This window comes from Drosophila elegans, unplaced genomic scaffold (assembly GCF_018152505.1).
Source record: "Drosophila elegans isolate 14027-0461.03 unplaced genomic scaffold, ASM1815250v1 contig_814, whole genome shotgun sequence".
NCBI classification, from domain to species: domain Eukaryota; kingdom Metazoa; phylum Arthropoda; class Insecta; order Diptera; family Drosophilidae; genus Drosophila; species Drosophila elegans.
The window spans coordinates 19193058-19214292 of record NW_024546167.1 but is presented as its reverse complement, the minus strand read 5'-3'; the positions used below and the strand labels follow the sequence as shown (position 1 = coordinate 19214292).

At 39.3% G+C, this 21235-nt stretch overlaps 5 protein-coding genes across 7 annotated transcripts; 3 read left to right on the top strand and 2 right to left on the bottom strand.

Annotated features, from left to right (window-relative positions):
- The first annotated feature begins 2938 nt into the window (after positions 1-2938).
- LOC108148039 (sialin) lies at positions 2939-7943 on the top strand. Its single transcript, XM_017274879.2, has 4 exons — positions 2939-3082; positions 5685-6716; positions 7002-7288; positions 7347-7943. Exons 1-4 carry the CDS (start codon positions 3043-3045, stop codon positions 7527-7529), a joined length of 1542 nt encoding a protein of 513 aa, XP_017130368.1. The 5' UTR covers positions 2939-3042; the 3' UTR covers positions 7530-7943.
- A 691-nt stretch (positions 7944-8634) lies between these two features.
- On the top strand, positions 8635-10269 carry LOC108148049 (5-methylcytosine rRNA methyltransferase NSUN4). The gene has a single exon (XM_017274899.2). It carries the CDS (start codon positions 8642-8644, stop codon positions 10157-10159), a length of 1518 nt encoding a protein of 505 aa, XP_017130388.1. The 5' UTR covers positions 8635-8641; the 3' UTR covers positions 10160-10269.
- Positions 10270-10448: 179 nt separating this feature from the next.
- Positions 10449-11701, bottom strand: LOC108148050 (general transcription factor IIH subunit 3). The gene is made up of 5 exons (XM_017274900.2): positions 11630-11701; positions 11390-11570; positions 11139-11334; positions 10655-11073; positions 10449-10593 (listed from the first exon to the last, which is right to left on the bottom strand). Exons 1-5 carry the CDS (start codon positions 11661-11663, stop codon positions 10521-10523), a joined length of 903 nt encoding a protein of 300 aa, XP_017130389.1. The 5' UTR covers positions 11664-11701; the 3' UTR covers positions 10449-10520.
- A 627-nt stretch (positions 11702-12328) lies between these two features.
- On the top strand, positions 12329-13101 carry LOC108147963 (vacuolar protein sorting-associated protein 29). Its single transcript, XM_017274759.2, has one exon. The coding sequence runs from the start codon at positions 12419-12421 to the stop codon at positions 12965-12967; it is 549 nt and encodes a 182-aa protein (XP_017130248.1). The 5' UTR covers positions 12329-12418; the 3' UTR covers positions 12968-13101.
- A 138-nt stretch (positions 13102-13239) lies between these two features.
- On the bottom strand, positions 13240-20945 carry LOC108147959 (adenylyl cyclase-associated protein 1). 3 transcript variants are annotated; one of them, XM_017274752.2, is made up of 7 exons: positions 18556-18790; positions 16919-17441; positions 16227-16351; positions 15338-15719; positions 14408-14955; positions 13772-14295; positions 13240-13707 (listed from the first exon to the last, which is right to left on the bottom strand). In XM_017274752.2, exons 1-7 carry the CDS (start codon positions 18773-18775, stop codon positions 13624-13626), a joined length of 2406 nt encoding a protein of 801 aa, XP_017130241.1. In that variant the 5' UTR covers positions 18776-18790; the 3' UTR covers positions 13240-13623. The 3 variants fall into 3 exon arrangements, with proteins under 3 accessions (XP_017130241.1, XP_017130243.1, XP_017130242.1); XM_017274754.2 differs by lacking the exons at positions 16227-16351; positions 16919-17441; positions 18556-18790 and adding an exon at positions 20815-20945; XM_017274753.2 differs by lacking the exons at positions 16227-16351; positions 16919-17441.
- Positions 20946-21235: the final 290 nt, after the last annotated feature.

Below are 21235 nucleotides of genomic sequence, written 5' to 3'. Positions count from 1 at the left end.
GTTTTGGGGAAGAAAAAGTTAAATAATTGAAAATTGGAAGACAATTCAATGAAAACCAATTAACAACTAGACACATCAAGTGGAAAAAGTGGACTCCCAAACGAAGTGTGTGCCAAAAATTAAATAAAAACCAATTGGCCTCCGCACACGCGTTGACATCAATGGGGGGAATTCAGATGGGTTTCATCATCAGCCAGCCAGCACTTTGTTTTGTACTTCTTTTATGTTCCAGAGACAGAGAACCAAGCAGCCATGAAGCCATGAAGCCATCTATTGTGGCCACTGCAAATTCAACACAAAGTTATAGTTCTGTATTTCTGCTCCGGATGCTTTTGATGAGGTCCAATATTATGCAAACAGAAACGGGCTCTTGTCGGCCATAAAACAATGCCATATAAACAGTTGGGCAAATAAACAAAACACTGTGAGTTACAAAGCTGAGGTCCAGATATTTAAATTCATTTGAAATCGAACACTATTTTGCACTTATTTGAGAGGGGAGCAATGGAAAATAATTGTTATAATGACTACAAGATACACTTTTTTTTCGGCTGATTAACTGCAAATTTTCAATACTTATATGACTTGTTTTTAATTAATCAGATATTAAGCTTTCAGATATATCATAACGTATTCATATAAACTTTAAGCTTTTGTGTACTGTTGTACTTAAATTATTTTAAAAACTAATAACCAATGATGATGATTATGAACTAAGTAAATTTTAAATATATTTTGTACGATTTAAAATGAAATTTTTTTTAAATCTCAAACCTTTTCTAGAAAAAGCATAAAAGAAAAATAAAATTAAATAGCGAATGCAAAAAATTTAAAAAAAATCAAAATCCACGTTAAGTAGTTTGATTTTAGTTTTATGTCATATCTTATCACTCGTCATTTGCAGAGTGTGTAACACACATTAAACATCCCCGGCTTTATCCCAAATTGTTACCATATGGCCAAGGAAAACTAAATAAATACAAACAACAGAGAACAGAGAGAAAATAGCAAAAAAGCAGGCATTAATATGTATGGAGTGTGTTTTAGATGGATAACGAGTGCAAGAGCATTGGAGCCTGAAGTAAGAGGATTGGTGGGGTTGAAGCTACATATAGTAGATGCGGGTATGAATGGGAACATTTGCATATCTCATCAGCAAATGAGCAGTGACCAGAAAGAAAAACCTGCTATACAAAAAAAGCAGGAAAAAAATGTTCGAGGGTCTCTTAAATTCATTAAAATTAAATAAATAAGTCCATAAAATATACATTATATTTATAGTCCTCTAATAATAATTAATGAATCTCATTTTGTTGAATGCTCACGGGTCTTTCTCAATAGGAAGCATTTGTTTTAGCGAATTCCCCCCACAGGCATCACGATTTCGCACCTCTTATCATGAGATCAATCTGCTGGAAAACTTGTAAGATTGGCGTTAATTAACTTGCCAAATAGGAAATTAATATTAATTAATAAGCTCTCGGTATAAAAAACGCAAAGTGAAGGCAATAGAAACCATCAGAAAAACAGAAAAAAATTATACAAATATTTTTTGATACATTTGATTGGGCTTTTTTGATCGGTTATTGGGTCTAGATCGGCCCACCATATTTATACTAATTTCATGCACGCGTTTTGCATGTTTAATAAGCGCTTTATATGCGGTTTGCTTCTATTTACCAACTGTAGACGAATTTTTTATTTTTTGTTATTTTGCTTTTGACTTGAGTAATGCAAACTAATTGATGATTCTCCTTACTTATACAACATTTGATTGTATTAAATAGCAGGAATAATTAAAAGATCATCTACTTTGTAAAATTGTATCTTTTTTAAAACTTATTAAGTTTGTATCATTGAGTAAGATATTATTAATAATCTTAATAATTTTTCTAAATTTTATTTAAGCCTTTTGAATAACTCATTGCATAGTTTCTAAATAAATATTAGCGTACCGAATTAAACAGTTTTTATGAACTAAAAAGCTTACAACCTTTATATCACAAAGTTTGTGAATGAATTTCAAAACAAATGCGATCAAAATTAAATTAAAATTCCACCGGGATAGCTCATAAATTAGAAGCTTAAATTGTTATTACCCTTTCATTCATGAAGTATTTTGAAATTGGCCTAAACTCTGGTGCATATCATTGATATGCTGGCCAAGTTAAAATGCGTGGGCGTATTTGTAAAAGCCAACTTATCGGAGACCACCACCTAGTCAAGAAACCAACCACAAGTATCTAAAAAATAACGATGCAATCGAATGCAAAGCAAATGAAATTTTCTAAGAAGCGGGGAGTGGCGTTCGTTTGTTGTATTAAGGCATAGGAAATCGGGTTTTTTTTTAGATATCGGGCAGTATGACAAACAATTTTACGAACCCCAACACAAACACGCAGCAAAGGAATACGCGCCAAACGACAGGCAAGCCACTCAGAACCAGAGAACAAGATCCCAAAAACTCGGGACCCACCACCACCGCTACACTGGTAAAAAATTATGCAAAAAATATGACCGATTTTAAATTAAACATATTCCACACTATTTTCAATATTTGACTATTTTTTGGAAAGATTTCAGTATCTGAATATTTAATATAATTTTAAGCCTTATTAAACTTAATTAATATAAAGCATTTAAATCAAATATGACACATATTAAATCTAAAATTTTCCATTAGCTTAAAAATTTTGATTTTCAATTACGAAATTTAATATATAATATTCTCATTTTATTATATATATATATTTACAATACCATTTTTTTGTCAGTGTACAAAGTCGACCCAAAACACAGATACACACTTATACTTATACCAGTTTACGAGAATGTTTTTTTTTTTGGGGGGACGACGCACAAAATCAAAGAGTATTCCAGCTATTCGCTTCAGTTGGTGAGCAACTTTCGCAGGGGACGCACGTTGATTTCGGTTACGGATTCGTTCGGCATTTCGGTTTTCGACGCCCGAGAATATATCTCAATCTGTTTGAATAAACTATTAGCATTTTCCGGGTCGCCAGCTGCAGTTAAATCGCCAAGATGACGGATGAAGTGCCCGCCAAGGGCAGCATATTGGGCAGTAAGTCAAGGAATATACATATGGGGTCAAAATCTGAACCATCTGTTTCGAGATTGCACCCTCGAAATGCATCATCCGGTGAATGCAAAAGTGCAACAAGTGGGTGGTGGGCCAAAGCCTTTTGAACAAGGCCAAATATAAAGATACAACTTTGACCTCAAAACCGGCATAAAGGTCATTCGTGTGCGTGAGTTCCAGAAATCTTCCTTATTCTCCTTTTTGTGTGTAAATGTGTGTGTGTTTGTGTGTGTGTGTGTGTGTGCCATATCCTTTAGGTTTTAGGTTGCTGTGGCTTTTTTTAGATTACTACCCACGCGGCATATTTGATTTGTTTTTGGCGTTTTTATGCCCAGGGACTGATGTCCGGGCAAGGTCAAATGGAAGTCATATAGTAGATATAAACAATATTGGCATACAAAAATATATAGCCAATTTGTCTACGCGTTCGTACCGCCCAAAACAACCGCGACATTCTTGAAATTCGTCTACCTATCCCAATAAAAAAAAGGCGACAATGTTTGCCAAGCTTTTGAATGGGGTAAATAATAGTGTTTACTTTAATCAAAATATGCGAAAATTTCATGCGGCATTTGCAAACAAGTTCGAGTTTTATGATAAACGCTAGGCAAACCCCCAAAAGGGTTTACTTAAACAATTTCTAATCAAATATTTCATGCGTGTTTTATTTTTAAAATAAACGCTAGATGAACTAAAAGGCATTGCATTTATTTAATAATTCAAAAGAATTTTGATAACTTAACAAAAAAGTTGTGAAATATTTAATTCATTATTGTAAACAATTATTTGCCAGCGTTTTCTAATAATTAGAAGTTTGGTAATTTATCCCACCGTTGTGAAATTTATTTTAAATTTAATTTATGGCAAGCTTTAAAGTCAACACTGGGGTTATTTCAAAAACTGTAACCATATTGCATAGTCATTGCCATACTTATTAGTTGTAAACAATTAGTCGACAATCTTTCTATGTTTTTGAAAAACTCAAGATAAAGTCCACAAATAAAATTGTATAATTTTTATAAATTTATCAGCTCATTAATTTAAATTTTATTTTCATTTACCAAACGTGAAATATTTATACAATATTAGCAGTAAATGCCATTTGATCATGTTTAATGCAGAAATTATCCAGGATCAGTCGTTCCTATTTTAGCACTTGGGAGATTAACCCAACCACTTGAGCTTTACCACCAAGCCCCACCCAATCAAACAAGCAAATAAGTCTGGGGAGAATTTATGAATACTAACCAAGTGAAAGGTATTGGTGCTTCCCAGCATTTTACCCAAAGCAAATATAGATTAAGTAATGAAGGAAAGAAATTCTCAACGATGAAAGAATACTCTTCTAAGAAATATTATAGAAAATTAAATGTTTAAAACCATATTATTACTAAAATAATCTGTACACCCAACAAAAAAACTGAAAGTTTAAGTGTACAAGTCTTAATTCAATATAGCTCCTACACATTTTAGTTTAATTTCTTTGCCAAAGAGTCTAAAACTGTAGTCCTTGGATTTATTTTTAAACCACATAAGTTTAAAATTCATGAAACTATAATTTAGTTTTTATGACAATTTTTTATGGGTGTAGTATATACCAATGTAAAATAATTTTTTATACAAAAGCTAAATAAGTACGTTTTTTGGAACCACATAAAAAATACATATTTAAACAAACTTATTAATTTTATATATTAAGTAATAATTCTTCCTGTAGTATATACTTGGTTACTTTACTATTTTTTTGTATTCCTTGAGTACTCAATAACTTGATGGAAGCTAAAAAGCAAACTGCCTTGCCCATAAATATATCGAAAGAAAGTGTACATCTTAAGACATTGAGGGAATAATTCTCCCAGTATCGATGGAGCAATTAGCAAATATAAATAATCGTGTTGCCAGCTCGGAAGGCTCACTACTGACAGCCATGAAAGTGAAATTGAAAACAAAGGCCACAAATTTATAGGCGTTCTTATCGCAACGTACTCTCATAATTGCCAGACATGATAGCCCTTTTTTATATTTCAAAACTGATTATAATCGATATCGGTGCGCGTGCGGTGGTTCTATATACTGACCCTACTCAACTACCAATAATCAGTGTATCGGTGTCCATTTAGAACTCGTGGGTCACCAGGTGATTGATTTCCAAGTTTCCAAATTGTGTCATGTCTATATTAGACCTACTATTCTGTTTTTTGTGTGAATTATGTCAAACAAAAAAGTGCATAGTCTTTTTTATACAATTACATTATTAGTCTTGGAAAATAGGCATAGAGAATCGTACTTAATCGAATTTAATAGACTAGTTGTTCTAATCTTAACATTATTAAAATTGTTTTACTTTTAGTACTCTGAGATAAAATAAACTAATATAAACTAAACCTAATAAAATGGTATAGTAAAAGGAAATATCTGATTAATTTAATTTTAAAATGTTATGTTTAATACTAAAATATTGCAATTGAGTACAAAATATTTAGATTTACTAGTTTTTCTTTCACCAGTGTACTTTAGTTTCACTTAATTAATTTAAAAAAAATATATTTTAAATTATAAAAGCTCCCATTTTTCCCAATTACAGAACTCGTGCCCGCCCGCTATGTGTTGGCTCTGCTGGGCTCCATTGGCATGGCCATTGTGTACGGCCTGAAAGTGAATCTCAGCGTGGCCATGGTGGCGATGTTGAATCACACGGCCATCAAGGCCCACAACGAAGCATCCAGCTTGCACGGCGGGGTGACGCTATCGAATGTCAGCCATGTGCCCTCGGTGGAGGAGTGCCATCCGCCGGGAGGAGCCAGTACCAGTAATGTGACGGTTAAGGTTGAGGACGGACCCTTCGACTGGAGTGAACCCCTGCAGGGAACCCTGCTGAGCTGTTACTTCTGGGGTTATTTGGTCTCCCAGATTCCGCTGGCCCATGTGGCCGAGAACTTTTCCGCCAAGTGGGTTATGCTCTTCTCGGTGGCCATTAATGTGCTGTGCACTCTGCTGACGCCTGTCTTCACCAACTTGCATTTCGGTGGACTGATCCTGATGAGAGTGTTGGAGGGAGTGGGCGGAGGAGCCTCTTTTCCGGCCATGCACGTGATGATAGCCTCGTGGGCCCCGCCCACCGAACGCATGGTCATGTCCACCATCATCTATGTGGGCACCTCGGCGGGCACTGCCCTCTCCATACTTTTGGCCGGTGTCTGCTCCGCCCAATGGGGCTGGGAATCGGTGTTCTATGTGATGGGCTCGCTCAGCTGCATCTGGATGTTGTTGTGGGTGATCCTGGTGCAGGATAATCCGAATAAGCAGCGCTTTATCAGCCCGGAGGAGCGGCAAATGATCACCAGCTCGCTGGGCACCGAGCAGAAGGGCGAAGGGCACCATCCGTCGGTGCCATGGCTGAAGGTCCTCAAGTCAGTTCCCTTCTGGGCCATTCTCATTGCGCACACGTGCAGCAACTTCGGCTGGTACATGTTCCTCATCGAGATCCCGTTCTATATGAAGCAGGTGCTCAAGTTCAATGTGGCCAGCAATGCGGCACTCAGTGCCCTGCCCTACTTCCCCATGATCATCTTCAGTATCTGCCTTGGAAAGCTATTGGACAGCCTTCAGGCTAAGGGTAAGCTACTCCATTAACAAACCTAACTTTCTGTAAACACCAAATAAAAATTAAAAATAATATAGATTGTATACTTATGTTGATGCTTAAGTTAGTATCGTTATAGTTTTTCTGCTTTGCAAGTGAGATTTTTTAAATTTTGAATTCGAAATTACAAAATTAATAATAAAAACGGGTCCTAAAGTTATCCTTTTTTAAGAAAACTGTTTTACATAATTTTAAGGGACTCAATCATTTTTATAATATTAAAACAATTTATTTATACAATTTCTCTTGAAATAACAGGTAAAATCAGCACCACTGTTGCCCGGAAGACGGCCACCTCCATTTGCACTTTGATCCCCGGAGTTTGTCTGCTGGTTCTCTGCTACATTGGATGTCTGCATTATGAGGCCGTGGCCGTCATGTCCGTTGGCATTGTGGCCATGGGTTCCATGTTCTCCGGCTTCCTGTCCAACCACATCGATATTGCGCCGAATTTCGCCGGAACTCTGGTGGCTCTGACCAACACGGCGGCTACTTTACCAGGTATTGTGGTGCCCCTTTTCGTGGGATTCGTCACCAAGGGAAATGTAAGTGAAATCATCTTCATCTTATCTTCAAACATTAATGTTCTTTTTAATTTTCCAGCAAAACATTGGAGCCTGGCGCATTATTTTTGGAGTGACCATTGTCCTGTTCGCCATTGAATTCCTGGTATTTGTCTTTTTGGGTTCTGGCACCGAGCAGCCGTGGAATAAGTCAGGATCTCCCAAGGATCCAGAGGCCAAGGACGAAAAGACACCGTTGAAGGAGCTCCCCACCAAGCCCTAAAGCTATAATCTCTCTGCGATTGCCCTGCCTAAATTACTCGATCAACTGCTGCTTATTCAGATAGCTCTGGGATGAAATAAAACAAAGCAAGCACCAAATGAAATGTATATACCAATTACAAATTATACAATGCCCTCTTGAAATGGGAAACTCTTAAAAATCGAATTTTCATTGTTATTTCATATTGATATAAGGACAAAAAACTTCATTGTGAAGCTCAAACAATTTTAAGAAATTTTTTTAATTCATTTTTTATGAGTTCTCTATTTAGAGAGTGCACTGTAGTTTTTAGATCGCTGTAAACCCTATAGTTAGTAGCCGTACACCATTACGGATAAACACTTCAGCCCGCCTAATGTACTTAACACTCTTGATTTCAAAAGTTGTCTACAAATAAAGCGCCGTCTTAGTGAATGCATTCAGTTTTTCTTAACAGATTGGCTGGGTGGCAAGGGAATATTGATTTCACCTTCAGTTTATATGAAAAAACCAGGTGAATGCCCTTATTATTTGTTTAGTTTTATTTTTAAAACAAACAAATGGCATTTTTCAAGTGTTTGAGTAAATCTACAAGCTTTTTGATATTGACATAAAAAAACATGTCCCTGTAACATGTTCTGTAACCTCTAAACATTCTAAACAAGCCTTTGTTATATATTTAAAAAAAAATGTATTCTTGATAAAAAACTTAAATAATTTTTTTGAATTCCTATGTATTTCAAATTTCAAGCGTCCTTAATGCTTTCTTTTTTTATGAATGGTTAGCATGATATAATATTATATTATGTTTAAATATAAGTTAAATTTTCCTTTCTTGTTCATCAAAATTAAAAATTATAGTAATTCAAAATCTAAAGAAAATAATTGTTTTCAGTAAATACTATATTTAACCGAATAACTTAAAGGAGTTTCAAATCTTATAATTAGCATATTAGACTTCTTTTCTCCCTTTTTTTACTTAGACTTCTCTTATCAATTTTTGAATAGCGATATATTTGTAGCGCCAAAACTCAACTCGATAACCCCTCCAACATCTATCGATTTTCCTGCGGAAACATATGATTTGTACATAACAACTTTGCCGGTTTCACAGCATATTGATATTGTATAAAATGTTAAAAGTTCGCAGCATTATCCTGCTGCCAAGGAGATGGAAGAGCGGAGCCAAGAAGCGATGGAACCTCGTGCAGAACAAGAAGAACAATTGCGACCGGGCAATGGATAACTTTGATGATTTCTACGGCAGTGTTTACGGCAGCCGATGGAAGAACATGCGGGCAGCGCTTCTAACGAGGCACAAATACGTTGCCATGGTGAACAATTTCGGGGACACGGAGCAGACATGCAGCATGCTGGAAACGGATGGAGCCATCAACATGAAGTCCCTGATTAATCTGGCCCAGGATCGTCTAAAGAATGGTGTGGCAACGATGCCGGAACAAGGCAAATCCCGTCATGAAATAGAGGGTAAACTAGATGCCCTACTCCGAAAGCAGCAGGAACGTGAAGTGGCCTCTATTTATCCGAGTTCTGGAGAGGATGGTTCAGCCACAGCACTGCCACAACAACTGAAGTTTGATAATTTAGAGGAAAAGCTGCCAGAGGTGGAGGAAATCCATAATCCCTTTAGGCAAAGCTTAACCAAGGCTTTGGAGGAAGATGTAAAGCTGGATGAGCATCGTTTGGTGGATCCACAGTTCGGCACTGGCGGACTCTATGAATATATGCCCGCTCACAGCATCAAGGGCATGGAGGATTGGGTGGCGGAGTCGGAGCACTATAAGTACTATCAGACCAGTGCTGATTTCCCGCTCACCATTGAAAAGGAGCCTTCGTTTCACTATCCCGAGCATCTCTCTTTGTACACCTATGAAATGGGCAATTGCTCGGACTTTAAGGGGCCCAAAAAGTGCTTGACGGGAGTGCTCTCCCACTTCATGATGGATGGCGCCTCCACTTTGCCACCGCTTTTCCTGCAGGTGCAGCCCGGTGAGCGAGTGCTCGATGCCTGTGCCTCTCCTGGCGGCAAATCGCTGCTCATGCTGCAGACCCTTCACTTGGACCACCTCGTCTGCAATGACATCCAAGAGTCCCGACTGAACAAGCTGAGGAAAGTGATGCAGGAGTATCTGTTTGATTATAAGGAGCGGTGGGCGGGCAAGCGGCTCATCTTCAACCAGAGCGATGCTCGAAATCTGGACCAGTATGAGCAGTTTGACAAGATCCTGGTGGATGTGCCCTGCACCACGGATCGCCATGTGGTAAACGAGCAGGACAATAACATCTTTAAGCCAACGCGCATTAAGGAACGCCTGAGGATTCCCGAACTCCAGGCAGGCATCCTTTCCAACTGCCTGCGACTATTAAGACCAGGTGGAAGCTTGGTTTACTCCACCTGCTCGCTGTCGCCCATTCAAAACGATGGTGTGGTTCACATGGCCCTGCAGAAGGTGTTCACGGAGCATGGCATCACCGCCACCATCAAGGATCTGAGCCAGCACACGGCGCTCTTCAGCGATGTCTTCAAGTTTGAGCACCCAAAGGGTTTGAAGTATGGACAAATGGTAGTGCCCTACCTGCCGGCCAACTTTGGACCCATGTATTTCAGTAAAATAACTAGAAATGTTTGAGAAACTAAATTAAAGATGAATGTTAAAGCTGTAATTTGAAAAAAGATTTCAACGTCTACCTAAGTTGTTTGTTTTTAAAGCGGATAATTTAAATATATACCTATATACTTCTAAATAGGTAAATGACTTAATTGATTGACTTGATTTTTTAACTAAATCAATGTCTTTTTAAAATTAATATACTGTTTTCTTATGTCAGCAGTATAAAAATTTGTATCTTAAATGATTTGTTTGGAAGCGGGGCAAATATAATCATAGAACACCTATTTTCGAAATTAATCAAATTCTATTAGAAATTAAAAAGTACCTTTATATTGAATATACTGTTTCGTTCAACCAGCAGTATTTGCTACTTCTAGAATTACATTTGCTTGTCCGTTTTCTTTTTCTTTTTAGATTTCACTGGCAAAGGACCGGGGTTCTTGAAAATTGTACTGCAAAAGAAAAAGGTCATTTATGAGTAGAGTTCAAGGAAATTACACTATCAATACTCACTGGCAAGTGGTGCAAATTGGACTGTATTTGCAGAAGACGGACAGACAGACCGAGCAGACATAGCCAATGTCGATGAGCTCACGATGGCAGAAACAGGAGGCCCGGTAGTCCACTTTGGGCGGTGGCGGCAATACCAATTTGTGACGAATTTGCGGGGCGGGCAGGAAGACCCACAGGAGGTACTGCAGCAGGCCATCCAATTGGGTGACCTTGAGGAACTGTCCGGCGGTAATATCACAGCCCTGCTGGAGCAAACTGAGTGTCTTGTCCAGGGCGCAGGTGTCTATCACAATGCCCAGTTTCTGGGCGGTAAAGAAGACATTCATGAAGGTCATGTACTGGGAAGCGCACTCATTGCTGCCGGTCAGGACGAGGATGCGGGAGTGCATCTTGACGCCAGGTGCCACACTCCTTTGGAGCTGTAGGGGATTAGTTTTGGATTGATTACTAGTCTTAAAAGGTCATCCTTAGGGCTATCAATTACCCTAGATATATAGCACAGTGCCATGGACATGCTGCCGGCCAGGAGACTCTCACAAGGAGCACTAAGTCGTGGGGCATTCATCAAAATGCTGCCCAGCTGCTGTTTCACTGTCTTCTCCACCAGACTGAAGGCCTCATATTGACCATCCACTTGGCGCAATTCCACTTGTCGCCGGGGCAAAGGATACAGGAAGTTTCTGCAGGAATTAAATTCATTTAATATAAATATAAAGGGTTAAGCAGACAACTTACGTGGCATGATGGGAGCAGGATAACACAGCCAATTTGTTTTGGGCCTTTTGCATGAGGTGCGCATTCCCGAAGGCAATCACCGCCTCCAGGATTTGGGTGAGGTTCTGCGGGTTCTGGCGCACAATGTGCTGGGAAGGATTCGTGTCCAGCACGATGACCAAGAGGTCAATGCACGTTTCGGCTGCAATTTGGCTATTTTAGCAATTTTTTACAGGTATTTAGTTGGGTTTAAACACGCACCTTCTTTGATGGCTGCTGCTTGATCCGCTTCCATTTTCGCCGGCAATGTTATCGGTAGAGATGCACTGTAATCGATGTTCCATTTTCGCCGGCAATGTTATCGGTAGAGATGCGCATGCATTCGATATTTTAGTAGGGCGCTTCATATATCGGTTTTCTTTTTCGCTACTCAAATTTTAAACATTCAAAAATAGTGAACTTGAATCGCTGATAATGGAGAAAATATTTTCACAAAATTATTCCTGATAATTGCCGATTTGCTGAGTTGCTAAACTTTATTATTTTGCATTTTTTGGGACCTAATAACTTGCTTATATGTATTTTTTTTGCTGGATAAAGCTGTTATTAAGCCAGAAATAAGAAAAAGTTTGCTTTCCAAATTGAGCAAACAACAATTAAAACATGCTGCGGTACAAGCTACTACGGATTTTTATTTTTTCTTAATAAAACACGGTCCGAGGTTGTTAATTTGCTGAAATAGTTGTTTGTATGGGACAGCTGGCCGAACTAAAGCGATTTACATGTTTAGTCGTTTTGGAAATTTAAAAGACAAAGCTATCCCAAAGAGATTAATTTTCCTTAAATAACAATGCTATCCACATATTAAAAAATAAATATATATAGGCAACATGAAAATCCCCGTTTTGTCCACCTACTATCTTTCCAACCTGGAAGTGCCACCACTATCGATAGACGCACTGCATTCGATATCGCAGTCTATCGTAATATTTGCTGGGCGTTTCACAATTTTTTTTGTGAAACAAAACAAAGCTCTTTAAAAAGGACAAGATGTTAGTTTTGGTACTTGGCGACCTGCACATTCCGCACCGATGCAGCAGTCTGCCGGCCAAGTTCAAGAAGCTGCTGGTGCCGGGCCGCATCCACCACATCCTGGCCACCGGGAACATTTGCACCAAGGAGTCCTACGACTATCTGAAATCCCTGGCCAACGATGTACACATAGTGCGTGGCGATTTCGACGAGAATCTCACGTACCCGGAGCAGAAGGTGGTCACGGTGGGCCAGTTCCGGATTGGACTGTGCCACGGCCACCAGGTGGTCCCACGCGGCGATCCCGAGGCACTGGCCCTCATCCAGCGACAATTGGACGTAGACATCCTCATCACAGGACACACGTACAAATTCGAGGCCTACGAGCACGGCAACAAGTTCTACATTAATCCTGGATCAGCGACCGGTGCCTTCAATCCGCTGGACACCAATGTGGTGCCCTCGTTCGTTCTCATGGACATCCAGAGCACCACGGTGGTCACGTACGTTTACCAACTGATTGGCGATGAGGTCAAGGTGGAACGGATCGAGTACAAGAAATCCTAGGGTCCCAGTATTAGCCACCAGCCATTCCCAAACCTCACAACATACCCCTTGATCCCCGCGAGCTTGGCTTTATTAAACAAATTGTAAATGTACGTAGCAATAAATCAAGTTCACATTTTTTTATCTGATAAAAATAATGCTGACATTTCATTTAAATAGAAAATAAAATTATGAACGAATCAAGAATGTTTTTAAATTTTAATGAAACAAAATTGGGTTTTTTTTAATTGGGTTCAGTAAGAAACTTTTATACCTCCTTAAAAACTCCACCATTTATCTGATAAAAAATGTTTAAATTTTATTTAAATAGAATATAAAAAAGAGTTACATCTGATGATCGGGTAAAGAGTCTGCTTCAAAAGTTCGAATTGGGTGCTCAGTTTCAATACACACACTCTCGATATAAATACATTGGGTTCGGTTGTTTTGTGGCCATCGCTTTTCCATCGAAATAAATTATATAAATACTTTCCACTAGCCAGGATAGCAAAGTTTTGGCAACATCATCTCGTCATTACGAAAAGTTTGGTTTAAAAATCTCTGAAATACGAACATTTTGCGCTTATAATTAAATACAATTATGATTGCTGCCTGGCTAATTTTGCTGATGATAGTTGGAAAAGCAACGGTTGGGATTCCTTTAAAGGGTATCCATATTAACCGAGGCTGTCCACGCAAACAGTCTTGAGGGTCTTGCCGGCAATGGTGGTCTTATACTGCTCTGGTAAAGCCAATTCGGTCTGGAAATATAATACAAAATAATTAATAATTTATACAAAGCAAATAGATCAAATATAAACTCACATAATCGCCGGAGTCGTCGGGCAAGAGAATGTTCATCTCCGACGACTTGGAGTTGACAATCTCCACTCCAAGCGAATCCTTGGACAGATACATCTGGCAGCCGTCGGTCTTGTCGATCGACACCGTCGGCACCGAGCCGAGCACCTGCATCTGGACGCTCTGGCAGTTGACAAACTCCACGGAGGCCACCACCGAATCAAACAGCAGCGAGCACTTCTTGCAAGAGTCGAACACAATGTTGTTCACCTTGCCCTTGACGGTCAACGTGGATCCCTCGCAGCGGAACACATACACCACGTTGTTCATCTCGGCATTCTCCACCAGCAGCCCGGTGTTGTTCTTCTGGTACTCAATGATCCACTTCTTGCCATCACGCTCGAAAACGGGCGCCTTGGCGGGCGCACTTGAAGGAGCGCTAGCGCCTTTATTACCGCCCACTTGGGCTGGCGTTTTGAAGGGAGCCGGTCCTGTGCGCAGAGAAGGATTTTTATGGGTCTGCATCTCCCCAGTTACCTTCTTCAAGCCTGTAAAGTTAACAAATATTAGTTATATTATATAACTTAGTGTTATATTAAATTCGACAGGTACAATTCCATTTTGTTTTCCTGTTGTGCAGTTTTTCTCTTCACTACTTACTCTTGGTGATGTCGGCACCCTGGTTAATCTGGGCAAACAGTGCGCTACGATCATCTCCGGCGCTGTCCAGCTTGAGGGCACTCAGATCCAGCATGGGAGGCGGTGGGGGCAGACCACCAGGTGGTGGTGGTGGCGGAGCACCGCCCGAGGGAGCAGCTCCCTTGCCGGACCAAACCAGACCGGTGGTGTGATACTGCCGGATGTAGGCCTGCAGCTCGGTGAGCGTTTGCACCCAGGCGCGTGCCCACTCCACGTGCTTCACGTCCTTCTCCTTCCACTCCTTCAGCACTCGGTTCGTGTAGAACTGGCCGGCATCGTTCATCTCCTTGACATACGGACCGGGCGTCTTCTCCACGCACACCCAACCCAGGGCGGGAATGCTCTCGCTGATGGCCGACAGGTGGTTGAACAGGGCCGAGGAGCGATGCTTCTCGCGGAAGTCCTGGATGGCGCTGATCTGCGTCGAGGTCGGTTTCAATAGCTCCGCCTGCTTGGGCTGCGCCGGCTGGGCAATCTGAGTGGCCAGCGTCACGTACTGCAGTTGGAAGCTGTGTGTAAAGAAAGCCAATGATTAGTTTATATTTTATTATATAGATTAAATAGATATACAGATGCGGTCTAAATAACAATAGTGGCACTATGTAAAGTGCATAATGGCATATAACAAAAGCTGTTATTGTGGTTGCCTTATTTAAAGTATTAACTTTACGACAATATAAAACATTTTTAAAAAGTTGCTTATTTTTGAATACTTTTTAGCTATCTGAAATATTATACCTATGTTCTTCATGAACTATGAGCTTCATGAAACTGTATACATTTTTTTTTAACTGGCTTTCTAACTATTTGTTATTGCTTTTTCCATAGGCTAGTTATATACTATTATTTTGACCGCAGCTGTACATGAATGACTCATTTAGGCTGACTCACTCAAAGGCGCTCTTTACGAGCTCCGCATGCTGGGCCACATCGCCGCCAATTTGGGCGGATAGGGATAGATATTGGCTCAGCGGACCCGCCACAATGTCCTCGAATCCGGCGACACTCATGTTGCTGCTACTGCTGCTGCTGCTGCTGGGCGGTAAAGGAGGTGGTGGTGGTGGTGGCGATTCTACTTTCTCTGCAACTGGAAGAGCTTCTTCTGCAACTTCTGCGTCTTCGGTTCGCGGGGGCGGAAGAGTGGGCGTGGGCAGTTCAATGGGCTGGGGAGCCGTTAAAGTGCGTTCCAATCGGTCGACGAGGGTCTCCAGTCGCTCGCAAATGTTCTCCAAGTGGTGAACAGCAGCCGTGGGCTTGGCTTCCGGCTCGTTATCTGAACCAGAAAAAGAAAATAATTAAATACTTGCTTGACAACTAATACTTATAATAACATTGAGTTTTAAAAAGATGAATACTAAAGTGAAGTGATGTTTCAGCGTGATAAAAAACCCCCGTGCAATCACAATATCTTAAAAACTTAAGCTTCCCGAGAAGAATCTCTCATCATGAGTTTGTGGATGATTAGATGATGTAGGACAAAAAAAAGTGCACTAAACACTTATTAATCAAAAATGCAATAAGAGAGCTAGTCCCAACGAGTGAAGTTGATAAAACTGCATGCAAAAACGTCACAAAGAAAACTAAAAGAGAAAGTGACTAAATTGAAACCTTTAATAAAGTTACTCGACTTGGATTTCTTTTGGGCATTTAGAAGATAGGAGAATTTCTAAATTAACATACCCTTCAAAAAGCCTAGATTTCAAAACCCAAGCCAAGTAACTTTTTTGATATTTTAGAGCGAAAATAACAAACGAATCGGACTCTATCGAAGCTCGCATACCCCGCACGGCCACGCTGTGCTCCACAGCCGCGTGAGCAGCCCGCAGGAGCTCCGTGTAGAGACGCTGGCGCTTGAGCTCCAGCTCGTCGCGTCCCACTGGAGTGACCGGTGGCTCGATGCAGCCGCTGGACATGGAACGACGTCAAAGGAGGCCACATTCAAACGAAATCAATAAAGGGAAGGCAGTGGGAAAGGTCAATCTGTTCTGGCTTAAACAAAACTTGTTCGATTCTTATTCTAAAATTATTTTTACAAGAACACTTTGTAGTTAATTGGGTTGCCCTGGCGGCTCCTTTTTTTAGTTTAAAAAATTCCAGTAAATTTTCTAGTTAAGATATCCTCTTTACCTCACTTGTAACTTTGAAATTTTAAATATTTTCAAATAAAAAATATGATCAAATATATATGTATATTAATATATGTTTTTTTATATATATTTTATGAATTGGTTTTAACATTTTAGTAGTTTTCCTTATAAAAATTCCCAAAAATAGCAAATTATTGTGCACTGCATCTGAGGGTAACTTTCCATAGTAAACTTTAAATGTAATAAAAATTCTGTGGTTGTTTTAATTAAATTAGCTACTCCTTAAGGTACAAAAAAATGTCTATAAATTATATATTATTAAAAAAATCACTTCTGTATAAATCCAAACAAATTTCGTTTAGCCAGAACAAAACTTTAAGCATACATCTCATTGAGTCGCTCATCGTCGAACCAGGAGGGCAGTCCGTGGGCAAAGAACAGGGTCTCCGAAACAACATCCCCCCCCTCGATGTATGGAGCACACATGCTCTCCCGCTTTGGAGGAGGCAGTGAGTCGGAGAACACCTCGTCGTCGTCCAGCAGGGAGTTCTGATTCTGGCTGGCCAGCAGGAGTAGGGGCAGCGGATCCGGCTCAATGATCTCTGCCCGATTGCTGATGTTCACCTTCTTTTTGATTGACTGATGCGTGGAGTTGTGGCGGGACAGGCAGCTCTTGGTGGGCGGTGGCTGGGGTGGTGGTGGCGTGGTTGGAGTAACTTCAGCCGCCGCCACCACCACGTCATCCGACTCCTCCGCATCGCCGCTGGTCATCGAAGCAGGTGGTGCCGTGGATGTGGAAGAGTGCGTCGAGCGGGCTGCTGTCGCCTCCGTTTCCAGGTTCTTTGAATCTGGAACTTGTGCTGGTGCTGAAGAAGTTGCTGGTGATTTGTCAGCCTGAGTTGGTTGGGCTGTTGGAAAGTGTTGCTTAAGATTACTCTACACATCAAGCTTGAAATACACAGAGACGTTCATCAAGAAAAGCACCCATACTTAAGTTGATTACTTCACTTTAGTCTTGGCTTACTTCGCTTCCTGTTTTCATTATTGTCATTTAACGCTTTTAAAAGGCTTTTTCAATTAACAACCATGATGTCATGGTCAGTGATAGATTAAGTAGTTATTTATTTATTGCTTATCTCGCATGGAAAAGCGTTAGCATAAAATAATAGTAATAGAAAACATGGTAACTTAGAATCAAAAGTTGATAGATAACAATATTTTATTGATCAAAGATAATATTTTTGACTAAGAAATTAGTTGTTTTCAATTAAAAAATTATTATTTTTGACAAATAAAAAAAATGTAGACTAAAAAATTGACATATTTTGACAAAATGATTAAAATATTTTGAAAAAAAACATAAATTTTGACTACAAAAATTTATTGTTTTGACTAAAAAATTTGTTATAATATTTTGACTTCTTTTTCATGGCTAAAAGAAAACATTTGCTATATTTAGTATCTCATTATTTGTTTGTTTGTGTCTGTATTAATTATACCTAAGCAAAACAAATAAACGATACAAATTTGGAGAACATTATGACCTTCATTTCTGTTTCTATATTTGTAAGCTCAACTGTAAGTACTATATATTATATATAGTATATTCTACTATACTAATAGATACACTTTGATCGATGTGCACGATTTTAATGTTCAACACAGATATGTATAGTATGCACTGTCATTAGCTATTCCTCATTAATCAACTGCGTATCGGTGCTATTTCTGATATATCTCAAAAATATAAAATTAACAGAAATAAACCCAAGAAAGCACAGTAGAGAAAACTTAAAAGTGAACTGAGAAGGGCACTTAAAAAGCCTTTGAAGTAGTTTAAAAAGAGCTAAAAGTAGTGGTCGGCTGCATAATAATAATAATGCATGGGACGGATAACCGGCCGGATACGGTGATTCGTTCCGGAGAGCAGACAAAAGCCGACACAGCTGTTGAGCTCAAAAGCCGGAGAGTACATAGAGTGGTTTGTATATATAATACTTAGGCTTAGGTCTGCTTCAATACCAGTGAGGTTTGCCTGGGTGCCTTCATCCACAGGATTATGCGCTTTTGTAGACGCCTTTTCTGGTTTCGAGGGTTCCTCTTTGGCCGAATCCTTTTGGATATCCTCCTGAATCTCCGTTTTTCCATTCAGCTGCGGTTCCCCCTTTTCGGTGGCCTTTTCTCCATCCTCCTCGATGTTTTTATCCTTTTTCTTGGGATTGGAACGGCAGCAGGAGAACATTTTTGTAGGCGGTTTTCTTCGATTCAACACTCTAAATACGAATCAAGCACATTATGTAATTTCCGTTACTGTATTCCGGAGGATTTCACGTTTTGCTGAAGCAGCGGCGGTCACAACACTGGCACATCACATCAAATTAGCAGCAGTCATATAAATTTTAGTGCTTTCGAAAGGTGACGGCGGCCACTCCTTGCTCATTTAGCATTGTGTATAGTTGAACTTCGACCGAATATATTGGCACATTAAAATGAAGAGCAGGACTCCGGACCTGAAGACCTCCAACTGGGTCAAGTGACTTCCAAACACAGGACTAAATGACACACAAATGCGATTACACACGGCGAACACACCCTAAACGAAGCGCACGCCCACGCACTCGGATTCCGATTGGGATTCGGTTTTGGTTTCGGTTTCGAGTTCGAATTCGAAGTTTTGATTCGGTTTTTAAACAGGACTCTGTTAAAAGACCTCTGTTAACTTTGGTTGCCTTTTTTGGTACAAAGCGCTGCTGCTTTTGACCATTTCAGGCCAGTCAACGGCTTGGCAATGAAAATGTGTTTGATTCAATAACCGCTTTATGGCCTGGCATGCAGGATTTTATGCAAGCTTCGAAATCTTGCACATTTTGCAGCAGAGAAAGCTTTAAAACTCAAGCCGGAAAATGAGAAAACTCTCTGAGAGAGTTGCGCAAACATTAATTTGATTTTTAATATACCCTTACAGTGGATACTACAGCTAATGTTAACTATTGAAGCAAGGTAAAAACCTTACCAAACCCATAGTTTTATTGGCCATATAAGAAAAGATAACTTTCCTTAAAAAAGATTGTATTTTTGGGAGGGTTAATAACTACCATTTATTAAAAAAAAACTTTCCAGAAAAATAGTTTGTAATACAAATATTTACTGCAATTCGAAAGAAAGTTGAAAGTAAAGGGCAAGGGTATAAAAACTTTGACTGCCCATAGATTTCTGTCCCATTTGCGCATGTTTTTGTTTTTTAGCCTTTGTTGCAATGAGTTTATTGCACCCGTAATAGTTGTTTTTGTCTTAAAGTAGCTTTAAACAAATGACTGGGCAACAAGAGTGCATTAGTATCGTGTCTTAAAGAGGAAGAGGGGCTTTTCACGAGATAAGTAAACCGAGATTCAACTTTCGCCTGGCGATACTAGATCGTGTAGTTGTTTTTGCAGCAGATGCGTTTGTTGCGTGCAAAAAAAGCAGAAGAAAAAAACTAGAAATCAAGAAGATTAAATGTCTGCAGCTGAACAACCGTTATTTTAAACGACTAAGTGTGAGTGAGAGAGCTCGAATTACAAGTAAATGAGGGGAAAATGGTAAAAGGAAAACTTAAGATCTGCCGCCTTATAAGGCCAGGCATTTATTTTTTTCCCCACCGGAATCGAACATAACTTGTAATCTCACTTCTCTATTTTCAATCGAAATTCGCTGATAGCGTTTTTTGGCCAACTTTATTTTCTGAGTCATCCGCATACAAACACAAACAAATGGGTTCGGTCTTGCGTAAACTATATAAGTTTATATATATTTTTTTCGGTGTGTGAGTCAGCGAAAACAACAACAACAAAATGGCCGAAACAGCTGAGTAGTTATTTCTTATCGAAGGGGTTAACATACCAAAAAGGCACCTGCTTGAGGGTTAATTTGCATACAATTGCTGGCAATTAATTAGTGCTGGTAAGTGGTATATGAAAAACCATGGAATCGGATATGAAATCATCGTTAAAAATACACTATATAGAATTTAATTTTACAAACAAAATGAATCACACAAAAATAGCCATCTCACAGCTGTCTCTTGTCTTTTTTTTTGCTCTCTTTTTATTTTATTTGTAGTACATGTATAAACACCCACACACACACTTGCTCAGGGGTTAACCCTTCCCCTTCCCCTCTTCCATATAAATTCAGTAGACAATTTGGGCCGGCGAATTAGAGAAAAATGGCTTGCAAAAAAAACAAAGCCCCGCTTTATTAAACGCTGTGCGACAGAGAAAGCGAATAGCTGGCATTACTCACCTCTGTTTTTGGTGTTGAATTGGCAATAGATTGCAGTTTTTACTTTTATAGAACCGACGAGAACAGAAGACGAATTCACAAACCGGCAAAGGCGAAAATAATAGCAAACTTGGCGTGGTTTTCGGTGTGACCAGCTCAGGTGAGATGCAAAATATCACGACACATTCTTAGTATTTTATTTTAATAAAAATACAAAATCTTTAAAATGTCTAAAAATGCAAAAAAAAAAAAAAAAAATCAAGACAGATAGCCCAGACTTATTCCTAGTTTTTTGCCATAGTTTTATTTTAAATTAAATATGTCTTGTATTAAGAAATATTTATTTTATGGAAATCACAACATTTTTAATATATCAAATAATTCAAAATAATATACACCGCTTATTCAAAAGCTTATAACTCATTAAAAATTAAAGTTACTG